We start from the raw sequence: 12,313 nt of genomic DNA, 5'->3' as shown, positions 1-12,313 counted from the left end.
TTATAAATTGAAAACTATACTCTCATCTTATCTTTTGAAAACTTAAGTATATAAGAAATTAAAAGTATGAACGAATTAATGATTATATCTATTTGAGAATCCCTCAATAATATTTAAGCTTTGATAAAAAAAAAATGCATTATTCTCTCTTGGAGTGTTTAAGATAAAAAGAAAAAAAAATCACAATTGTCCTTTTAAAATGTTTGTTTATAATATTTTTCTTTTATCTTAGAAGTGTATAAAAAGCTTGAAGGTATTATTGTGAAAGACATAACTAAAATAATTACTTAAAAATAAATGAAATTTTAGTTGGAGCTAACTACAAATAATACTTATATATAACTGTTTTCAGATACACTAAATATAGTTTCATGATTAAGGTGATATGGTATAAAATTTCTTCTTTTTTATATTTTAGAAATAAAAAAGTTCTCTTGAAATATCTTTAGAGAAAAGTTTTTGAAAAACCCAGTTGAAGGCTTTTTTGTATTTTTCTGCAAAGGATACGGTTTATTAAATTTATATCAATTATTTAAGATGCTTTTTTACAAATTCCAAGTATAATTAAACTCTTAATTTATTTAAAAATAAAACGTACTTATTTTCTTCTATGGTCAAGCGCGCGTTCTCTTTATTTGAAAAGTTTTCATTGCATCTTTAAAATATAATAATAGTTAAATGAATTTTGGAGAATCGTTAATGAAAAGTTTGAAAACTTTTAACTAAACTCTTAACGTATTTTTTTTTCTAGAAGCTACAAATAAAAACAAAAAAAGAAATAAAAATCATCTAGAAGCTCAATCTAGTTCGAGGAAGGAGTAGCAGATTCAATTAGAGAAACATATTTATATTTAATATCTGAAAATGAAATAATTGAACATGATTTAAAACCAGTTTTTTTTATCTTATTTCATATAGAGGAAATAATATAAAATATATTTGGTAAGATGTTTTGATCTCCCCTATAAATTGATCTTCATATAGTTTTTTTTTTCTAAATAATTGAAAACTTTTTTGATCTTCATATAGGGGAAATAATTGAACATTGAAAGTTTTTTTTTTTTTTTTACATAATTTGATAGAATTGAAATTGTGAAAATAATTTTAAAATTAGTTGTGTTGCAAGTAAAATTTTAATCAATTTCTATAAATTCCTATATAATATAAAATATAAATTACTTAAAGAAAAAAAAAATGAGTTACTTTGATGCGTACTAAAATTTGGATGTTAAACAAAATTTATGACTGATTCCTTGTTTGTATTATTTTTAATATTGTATACATGTTTTATGCTTCTATCATGTTTCGGATATATATGTATATATATATATATATATTTCAGAATTTTAGAGCAGATTTTTTGGAATTTCCAAAATAAAAATTCTGGAAAAATATTTTCGAAAGAAAATTTCTGGAATCAGATTTCCAGAATGTACGAAATATATTTTGAAAAAAGCTTCTCAGAACAAATTTTTGGTTCTCCAACGACAGTTGTAGAGGATATTTGAATCTTGTGCTATTATTTTAACGAAATGGTGCAGTTAGTAATGGTGGGGTGCAAGAAGAAAAAGCCTAACATTTAAGCATTCGAAGATGTTTACTAATAATTCCGGGGAATCTGAATAGATTGTTCATGTCTGAAATTAGAGCATCTGAATAGATTGTTCTTTCATACACAAACTAAAAAGTCAAACCCTAAATTACATCCTCAACAAACATGATTATCATTCTTCAATGATACAAAGGCAAATGTTCCAAAAGGTCATTCATTACATTATACATTACAAGTAAGGGGCATTAGAACTGAAAAGGAGTTAGGGAAATTTAAAAACAAATAGAGTGAATGAGTCCCCACAAATATCAGAAGCACATGTTGATTACTCAAGAAATATTTTGGAGAAGTAGGAAACACAATGTGCATGGAAACTTTATATGCATATGTAGTGGGACAAATGAAAAATAAATAAACCAAGCTAAATCTACGGTTTACACAATACAGAGACATGTGTTTCCATCTGAGTTACATTTGAATGAGAAGCAGGGGCCAAGAAATTGATTAGTCAATGTGACACAGTAAGATTAAGATTTAGACACTATGAATGAACAATTGAAGACACTGATGCCTTGTCACTGATAGAAGAACTTTTCTTGTGCTTTACATGTCTTTCCTTCAACTTCTCAACCTTACTATTTCCATTGTTGTTCTGGTTGCTAACTGACCCTTCTTGAGCACTACACATCTGAGACTTCATCTTGAACCCAAGTTTCTTAGAAACAGTTCCCCATGCGCTTGATCCCTTTGAACGACCCAATTTCTCAATCTCCTGCCTCATGTTTGAACACTCCTTCTCCAGCTCAGACACCCTCATCCTCATGTTATCCATTCCCACTTTCAAAACCTGATTTTCCTTCACCGCTGACGCCCAGCCACCGTCCGTTGATCCCACAAGCCCGCTTCTCAGCTGCCTCGATCCATCCAGATTATCTGAAACTAGAAAGCAACCGGCTATCGAAGTTCGAAGCTGGAGCTGCTCAAAAAATAGAACTTGAAAAATTATTCTGATAGGTAGCCTCTCGTTCTGCGCCGCGTGCGTGCATGCCTCTAATGAGAGCTTCTGGCAATCCATCAGCCTACATAGCTGCTCTCTCTCAGACTCCACCAACCATGGGTGAGACTGTAGTTTTGTGACAGCATCGGTGAATCAGTCCAAATTAGTTAGAAGAGTGACAAGCCATGGTTAGTTGTGTGTGCATAAAAGGAAACATATTATAATTTGAAACATTCTTTAGGTGAAGTATGAGTTAAACATGAGCTAAGTATATCAAAAACATACTAAACACTAATTATGTAATGATATAAACCGATTTAGTGTGGATATGTACCTTCAAGTAAATATCTAATGCACGATATAAACCATCATCCAAAGGCCTAGCATACTCTGGAACAGCTGCGGCAAGGGCCTGAAACTTTGGAAGTTTTAAATTGATATCTGGGGCAACCTCTGCAAGGTAACCATCAATCAACTTGGCTACCATGGTGATTGGTGTTAATGAAGGTGATCCAATCAATTGACCATCGTCGATCGAGCATGGAGAGGCACAGCCAGTAGCCTGATCCATGGCAAGGAAATGGTCAAGAATTCTTTGCACACAGTCAACATTGTAAAGTGTCTCCATGGAGTACGAGAAATTTGGCATTAAGAGATCCTCTAGAGTAGCTTGGTCAAGCTGCATGCCGATCCGTTTCTCCAAATTAGATATGCAAGAAGGGCTCACCCGTAGAATCATGGCCGTTCGAAGTAGACCAAACAAGAACTTTGTTTGGACCAGGCCCTTCTGCATAGGGAGCAAACCATCAATCTCTTCCAGTAGAATCTTCTGGTCATCTTCAGACAGTGGAGACCCCATGGCTCCCTGTGTCAGCCGGGTGCTGGACTCACCGGAAACCTGGCGTCGGTTTAACATAGGCAGATATGTTTTAGCATAGAAAGCAAGAGAACCAGCAATAATCTCCTGCCTAATGCCTCGCGATTCCATGACAGCTACTAATCTCTTATAAAGTGGTAAACTCAAATTTGATACATCCTCATACCACCAATCTGCACTTGAATTTTTCGGTCTTGCACCAGTACTTATTCCATTCCACAAAACACTACCACCAGGGCTCTGCAGAGGACCACCACGCTCCAGCACCGGCCACCCAAATAAATTTGGGTCAGTAGATGCCTTTGCTGCTAGTGACTCGATGCATCTTTTCACAATGTGGAGCTCTTCAGCATGGGCCAAAACATCATTACAGGTTTCAAGTGCCCTCAGAGAGTCTTTCCAACTGCGGAGGACCACTTGATTGAAAAAGGTTTCAGCTTGTGAAATTAGATTACCTTCACCATATTCCTCAGTCATTTCTAGACGCTCTGCAGCACACCACAGGTACACAACATTTGATGCTGTAAGTTCAAGTTTCACCCCATAGCAGAATTTTGCCACGAGTTCAAATGTTTTGGCACCACCAGGAATGTCACCGAGTGATATTGCGCATTCTTCCTCTGATTCAGGAGCCTCGGCGATCATTCTTTCCAGAACCCCACTTCTAGAGAGCAAAGGAAACTGCATTAAGCATGAATTTGATTTAGCTTAGTTCACAAAAAACCTTACACTCAAAATAACGAGAGAAAGCATTTAGATGGAAATATATTTTGACTAAGAAGGTAATATCAAACACGTATGACTTGGCACTGTTTTCCAAGAAATGGAATAAACTAATGCCCTTGATGTATTACATTTTCATAACGTTCCCAGACAATAACAACATTTCTCAAATTTTTATTAACACAAACATGCCCAACGATAACTACATTAACAGTGGCAATGTCTTTATTTTGAACAGCTATTATAATGACGGCATAATCCTTAAAACCTGATCTCTATCCTTCATGTAAACTTTAGCATTTTTTATGTGACTAGATCAAATTTTAAACCAGTTAGAAATTTAAGGAAACTGATGTTTGAATAAGGCACTAACTGGATGTGATGAACATAAACTAAAAGTATAGGTGTATGTAGATATATTATACCTTGTGAAGATGGAAGGACATCTCTCCAACTTCAACAACTATATCACTAGGAAGCCCAGTCGTACAGAACCTATGGATAATAGCAATGAAAATGACAGATTATATAACAGAGATGAAATTTAAAATAAAAAGAAAAATTATAACAGGCAGATTGCATCTTTAATCAGCTTGAACTCAGATATGTATAAACAGCTCACTTTAATAAAGCCATGACAGAACAGAAAAATGCCAGCCTTCACTGTCTTGTAAAAAAATCATATTCTAGATTAATCTCAAATTTATTTCAGAAGAGTAACGAAAGAAACATAAGAAAGAGATAACTAAAAAATTAGTAATAAGTAGTGCATTGTCCATTAACTGGGCTATCTGCCTATCATGCAAAATAATCAATTGATTGCTTCAGAGATGGTATACTGAGGCAGATTGATACCAATTCAGACAACAAACATGAAGAAGAACTTAAGATTAGTTCTTCATAGACCATGAAGAAAATAAATCAAATTAAGCATTCATAGAACAAGATAAAAATCTTCATTGACAAATCCATTTTTATCACATTGGCACCAAAATAGAACAACCCTCGTATCATACACAGGAAGAACAGATTAGACCTTTGCCATGCATGCATGTTTCACCAATTTTATCAAATTACTAGAAAGAGAAGGAACTCATTAACCACTTTTCATTCACGCTTTACACGTAGGCCTTGTGCACCAAACCTGAACTTGACATATGAAGATCTAACAAGAAAAACTAATAAAAAGATAAAGGAGTTCAATATTATGAACAATATAAACTCTCGACGAAACAAGCAAGCATTCAGTACACGTACAGCTTAAAAGTAGATAAAAACGTTTTTCCCAAGTTTAGACTTCACAACACAGAAAAAACGTCACACTCGAAGAGAGAGGAGAGAGAGAGAACACAAACAACAAAACTGCAATTTACAGAGCAAACAAAAGGATAAGGCAAGATACCAGGCCTGCCCTTGACGCTGAAAAGCATCAGCTTTGGAACCCAGTTTCACGCAGGCCATTTACTCGAATCCTCAAAAGAGACAACAATTGATGAACAAAACCAAGTGAAGAACAGATCTAACACCAATTGAATTTGAAACACAATCAAACCCTTCACAAACACTGTACCACGCAGCACAACTTGGCCTCAAATTCACCCTCCAAGAAATTGATTCACAATGCAGTTTTTTTCCATGCCCTTCCTCAAAAGAGACAACCTTTATCAGAATTTCCGGCACCCAAACAAACCCAAAGGCCGAATCCACCACAAGATTCAATCAATATAACACCACCACCTCAAAAACCCTAGAACCACTCCACTATTGGTAGGGTACAACAAAACACAAACACCCACTTCCCAAAAAATAAAAATCGATCCCAGAAACCGAAATTCCTTATCACCACTCAGTTTAGGTCAACAACCCAGTTCTCTACCCCTAACAAACAAACAAACAAACAAAAGGAAAAGGCCTAAACCAAACTAACGGAGACAGAAGGGGCTAAACAAAAACCACTCAAACCCATCAAATAAAAAGTACAAACAGTAACATTTTGGTTAAATAGAAAGCATTGACTCCTCTAAATGCAAGCATGTGTGTGGAAAATTTTAATTTTGGGACATGGGACAATGTGTAACATTAATGGCTTTGGCATCTCAAAGGGCAAGCCTCAGCACCCTAGTGGGGTCCGTGCCTTCAAAAACACTCATTGCTCTTTTCTCGAGCATGGAATCTCCATTAATAAAATATTAATAGTAATAACAATAATCAATAATTTCTATCACTAAGTAAACTGGATTTGACTTGGGAGAACAAGAACAGTTGAAGATGGAAGTAAAATCGGTTTGGTATTTTGTATTTATTAGGAGAAATTCCTTTGTTTATTGCGAGTGTCGGTTTCTTAGAAGCGGAACGAAGGCCCCCAGCTAGGCCATGTGCGTTACCAGCGCACCTGCCGTTGAGTGTTGAACTTCAAAAATCACATTTTTATCTTTCTTTTTCTAATTTCTTTTTGGCCCAATCAGAATTTTGTTAGTCAAAATATTATAAAGCAGATAATCAATTTAAAAATGAAAGTTGTTTAAAAAATAATCGATCAATTTGCCAAACCAAATTCCACCTTCCATTTTATTACTATTGTTATTTTTTCTGTTTAAAATAATATGAAAATCAGCATTTTGCTCTGTCAGTGATCCCATGGAAGAGACTACACCAAGAAAAAACATAATCTTCCAGAAAATCATGTCAGACACGACTGCTTCATTTTCACCTCTTTTCTTCCTACATCCCATTAGAAGAAAAAAAAACTTCTATTGTTTTTTTTTTCACGGGGTTGATTAAAGAAAATAAAAAATTAACTATATTTTATATGCCTTGATTGTTCCGTGCTTTTTAAATTACGGATAAGATAATTCCGAATAATAGAATAGATATTACGGAACCTGTAGGCCATATTACTGTTAAAACGGATTTGCGAGCGAAGATTGAATTAATTTGTGTTGTTTGTTTGAGCTGATAACAAGAGATGTGGTAGATGGATTTGCGAGATAGAGTCCAATTTCGTCACTCGCATGAATGAAGAGATTTGCGCGAATTGTTACAGAAAAGTCAAATGTGCCCTTCAGTTATTACCTAAATTCTAATCCTGGTTTGTTCATGGCATGAAGAAGTACTGGAATGAAGAATCAGCTGATTCCATGAATTCAGAGTCCAAGAAGACAATGCACAGGAGGGTGGCGTAACCTGTTACGCGAACGCGTAACCCGTTACGCGAACGCGTAACCCGTTACGCGAACGCGTAACCCGTTACGCAATATATATTTTTTCAGTTTTTTTTATAATTATTTTAATATTATAATTTAAAAAATGTACATTTTAATAAAAATAGGTATATTATATTTTCTAATTTATTAAAAATAAGTTGATTATTTAATTTTTATAATTTTTAAACATTAATTTTATAAATTATTCATAATTTTTTTTATAAACATTTTTACAATTAAATATAACATTTTATATTACTTTTATACCTAGAGGCATTTTGATAATCTTTAATTTCTATCAATTAAACTAATTTTTAAAATCCTACACTAATTCTCACAAGCTTTACTTCCAAATTCACTCTCAATTATCCACAAATTCACTCAAAAAACAACTAAAAAATTATCCTCAAATCCATTCAAATCATCTGTCCCAAATCATCTCCTCCAAATCTATCCAAACGAATAGAGCCGTAATGTAGTTTTTATCGGCTTAAATGTGTCAGAATTGTTTTTAATTATGCATCTATTTTTTAAAACTATCAAAGTACGGTGGTTCATTTAATGTTGGATTTCTCTATTGGTTGATTTAATGTGTAAATTTCTAAAGTCATCTTCTAGATTTGATAATCTCATATTACTTTGTTAAAATTTATCAAACTTAGCATTTATAATTTGTTTAACTATTAAAATATAAAAATTAAAAATTCTTGAAGTTTTTAAGATAACCGAAAAGTATATATTTATCGAGCTTGAAAACAAATTTGTCAGATTGATCCTGATTAAAAAGGATAATATGAACAATGCAAAATATAAAATTAAAATATGTTTTGCTTTCTGCCCTTTTACAGTTTTTGGAGAGTCTTATCCATGAAGAGTATAGTCAACATTTATTCTGTAATAACATGTTTGTTAAGTGTTTGTATAAAAAAGTGACAAAAGAGTTCTCACATGGTTTGAGTAATTTCTTATAAAGTTTTGTGGTTCATTTATATAATATCATTTTGAGGTGTTTGTAGTAAAAAGAAATCATAATATATATGACTAAATTTATATGATGTTTTAAATTCTCAATTTCCAAATTATGTGATATAATCCTAGTAGAAATACAAAATTTGTTTTCTAGCCATAATCTAATATTTTAAAGTCTAAAGTATACTTATCTAATGTATATATAATGTGTTTAATAATTATCTGATCAACTATAACATGATGATGAATTATTAAGTCGTTAAGTAAATATATTTTAGATGATAAATCATCAAATCAACAATGAATTATGAGTTTAGATGATTAGTCAAACAACTCAAAAAATGATACTGAGTTCAAATGGTCATCTAACATACTGGACGACCATGCATTAAATTAGACATTTTGAACAAGACAACATGTAAGACCTAGAGAAAATAGGGTTTTAAGAATAAAGTTTTGTTAAAATTTGAGTATATTTCTTTTAAGTGTTAATATGTCTAATAAGGTATTATGCGTGAATATCTTTGTTAAAACATAATTATGTTATTTCTTTGATGTTGTTCTAATAAATTGTAAAACATGTTTTGGTATGTTTATTGGGTTGTGATATGTGTCTTTGATAGTACCAATATGATGGGTTGACTTGTTGATAAAATGGTGGTTTAGGATTGAATGGTTGTGGGTTTAATTCTAAGTAGAAAAAAAGTTAAGGGAAACCTTTAGTTATGTGTATTTTTTCTTAGGGGTAAAATGATTTTTTATCTTTATTGATTGGTGTAGAAATTAAATAAAGGGGGTGTAAGTAGTAAAATCATTCAAATTAAATTAAAATAAATATAAAGATAAAGGTTGAATGTGGAATAGAGGAAAACGAGAGATTTAGATAGATTTGATTTTAAAAATATATTATTATAAGTGAGAGAATATTAGAAATAGGGTTTGGGGTGATTATAAATACTAAGATATAGGAAAAATGGGGCATTTTTGTGTAGAAACCCTAAACACCCTACATCAAAGAAAGAAACATAGAGAAAGAGAGAGAAGAAAGATGTTTTTGGGAGAGAATAGAGAAAGTAGAGAGAGTTGCAGTAAACCTTAGTGTAAGAGAAGATTTATGATGATTTTGGAGTATAGATAAAGTCACAGTATTGGTCAAGGTGTGGGAAAACTTACCTTTGTTTTATTGTATGACGAATGTGAGTATATTCTTGATTTTCTTTAAGGGTATGGGAAAGTTTATCTTTGTTTGTTGTATGCTATGCATTATTGATATTCTTACATGGAAATCCTTGTCTTGATACATGTTTATATGATTATGATTATGATTAATTATTGTTATTATTGGGCAAGGGTTTGTCTATGCATGATGATAGGGTTTGTATCATGTTATTGTTGGATTTTCCCTATGAAAGTATGTATGTTTTGTTGGGTTATCCCATGACAATATGTATTGATGCTAAGAGAGGACATATGTATGTTGTTTGGGTTTTACCATATAAATATGTTATAAATAGTGGTATGATGATTATAGGCAATATGTTGAGTTTGTTTGGGTTGTAATCTGCATAATGATGGGTTTTGAATGATTCAAGTGATCCAATGTATGTATTACGGTCTGTTCATAAGGGTATGTGAGACTTAAATGCATGCATGATGTATTGGGCATGTTCCTTCATGATTTAAGGTTGATGTATGTTTTGAACACTTGAATTCTGTTTAGGATGACTTTCGATTCAACAATAATCGATTATCACTAGTTATAATAGATTATTTGTACATTGGTTTTAAGTTTTGTTCGGGAATAATCGATTATTTGGGATGATAATTGATTATCCTTTTTCATGTGTGATGAATTTGGAAATTTGATGTGTTAAAGTTGTTGAAATAATCGATTATCATCACAATATATTATGTAATTGTGAACTTTTAAGGAATAATCGATTATCACATTCATGATAGTCGATTATCCCAGTGCATTTTTTTGTTAAAAATGACAAATTCGATGAACAATGTACGTGGACCAAGCTTGAGGAGTTGTAGACTGTGATGATAATCAGAGAGTGAGATTAATAGTTATGTTCAGGGTCAGTTTTGACTTGTGTTTGAGATTGGAGCATGAGTGAGTGTTGGGGTATACCTAAGTGTGTGGTTAATGAGCATAAGAGTGAGAGATATGTCTATTTGTTGTACCTACTATATCTTGAGATTATTTACAGATAGGTGCTCCCTTTGACATTGGTTGTTGAAAAGGGAGGAATACTCTCTTTGGCAAATAGTTGTGGAAAAGATAATGTTGTTCGAGTATTGAACTTTCCTTGTGTGTTTTCCTTGTCCTTGCGTGATAGGAAGACATGTTTATTAGCTGAATTGCGGGACTACTCGAGCATATTTGTATGGAGAGGCTACAAATAGTCTCTAAGGTGTTACACAACGACCCACGAGTCCGGATGATTAGCCAAACAAGTCATTGAACTCGAACAATCACCTAACAAACTGAATGGTCTGAATATAACCAAAGTAAATCAATTCCAAAATTGTTTTATTCCAGTGTAAATCGTGATTACTTACAATTAGGTCAAAATTAGACCAATATTAATAAAAGAAATCCACTTTAAAATATATAAATAAATGTTTGAAATAATAATATAGATTACACATTAATTATAATATTCATTGTTATATATCTAAATTGATATAATTTTGATATTGGAATACCTTCTATCAATATCATCCAAAATGTTTGTACACATAAAAAAATTATTATCCAATAGAACTTGGACATCGAACAAACACATCAAAGATCAAATAGTTAACCTTACCTCACATCCAAAACATATATATTTGAAAAAAAATGAGATTTAAAGATTTTGAAACTTAAAAAAAAAAGTTTGTAGAGTGATATTTAAAATCCGATATTTTACTTTCAAAAAATTTTATTTTATTTACCTATGTCTTGTCCGCTTATTATAAATAAGACATCCCCTTTCTAGTTCACACTCGATTATCTTTAAGTTTTTAATTTTCAATAATTAAAATTTGGTTTTAGTTTAAAGTAGTGTTTCAATACATCTAATAACATTGATTTTCGAATATTTGAGAAAGTAAAACTTGGTTTTAAGAAGGCATATATATATATATATATATATATATATATATATATATATATATATATATATATATAATATGATATAGAATTAAGGTAGTAATGTTGATATTTAGCACACATGGTATAAATATTTATGACATATATATTCTTAGGGTTAAATATGTTTTTAGTCCCTTAAGTATCACACGATTTTGGGTTTAGTCCCTACTCGAAACTTTGATTGTTTTTTGTCCTCATAGTTTTGAAATTATTATAAATAGTCTCTAATTTTGGATGGCGTTAACTTTTGTTTGACATGGCTAACGACCAACTCACGTCTGATATCAGGTATAAGTTTGTTCTCTGCCACGTTTTCTTTTCTTTTTATTCCAAATTTTCACATAAGCCCCTAATTTCTTCAATGTTTACACTTCAGAAGGAACACCGCAAATAAGGTTTAGAAGGAACACTACAATTAGGGTTCAGAAGGAACACCGCAATTAGGGTTCAGAAGGAATATCACAATGAGATTAAGTCATTGACAGCCATCTCACAACGTACAGAAACACAGAAGGCGAAACCCAAATCGCCGTTGAACCTCCAACGCAAGGCCGCCGCCACTTAGCCTCTATGCTGCCACAAAAACCCTAAGCCAACCACCTGCAAACCCCAAGCAGAAGCGCCACCCTCATCTCCTTCAAATCGTGCCGACATCGTCGAGAGAGAAAACCAAAGTCACCAGATGGCAGTTTCATCTTCACCGGACCACCTCATGCAAGACAGCGCGTCAACCTCCAAAAACCTGCAGGAATCAAACCAAGAAGCTAGAGACACAAAAAACCCATCACGAAGCCACTATCCCCATTCTCGCAAGTCATCAACCTCCAGACCTAAGAGAGATTTGTGC

The 12,313-nt window shown here is 32.6% G+C and overlaps 1 protein-coding gene across 1 annotated transcript; it reads right to left on the bottom strand.

Moving 5' to 3' along the window:
* Positions 1 to 1,858: 1,858 nt before the first annotated feature.
* On the bottom strand, positions 1,859 to 6,490 carry LOC108322639 (BTB/POZ domain-containing protein At1g30440). Its single transcript, XM_017554789.2, has 4 exons — positions 5,552 to 6,490; positions 4,575 to 4,644; positions 2,884 to 4,107; positions 1,859 to 2,675 (listed from the first exon to the last, which is right to left on the bottom strand). Exons 1-4 carry the CDS (start codon positions 5,608 to 5,610, stop codon positions 2,094 to 2,096), a joined length of 1,935 nt encoding a protein of 644 aa, XP_017410278.1. The 5' UTR covers positions 5,611 to 6,490; the 3' UTR covers positions 1,859 to 2,093.
* Positions 6,491 to 12,313: the final 5,823 nt, after the last annotated feature.

This window comes from Vigna angularis, chromosome 4 (assembly GCF_016808095.1).
Source record: "Vigna angularis cultivar LongXiaoDou No.4 chromosome 4, ASM1680809v1, whole genome shotgun sequence".
In the NCBI taxonomy this organism is placed as follows: domain Eukaryota; kingdom Viridiplantae; phylum Streptophyta; class Magnoliopsida; order Fabales; family Fabaceae; genus Vigna; species Vigna angularis.
Note: the sequence above shows the minus strand (reverse complement) of the source record. Positions and strands in the feature narration are given on the sequence as shown.

Excerpts from the sequence above, each read along its gene's own strand:
- LOC108322639 (XM_017554789.2), bottom strand. The coding sequence starts at position 5,610 with ATGGCCTGCGTGAAACTGGGTTCCAAAGCTGATGCTTTTCAGCGTCAA. Across the intron at positions 4,645-5,551 it reads CAGCGTCAAGGGCAGGCCTG|GTTCTGTACGACTGGGCTTC; the intron begins GTATCTTGCCTT and ends TATTATCCATAG. Across the intron at positions 2,676-2,883 it reads CATTAGATATTTACTTGAAG|TCTCACCCATGGTTGGTGGA; the intron begins GTACATATCCAC and ends ACAAAACTACAG.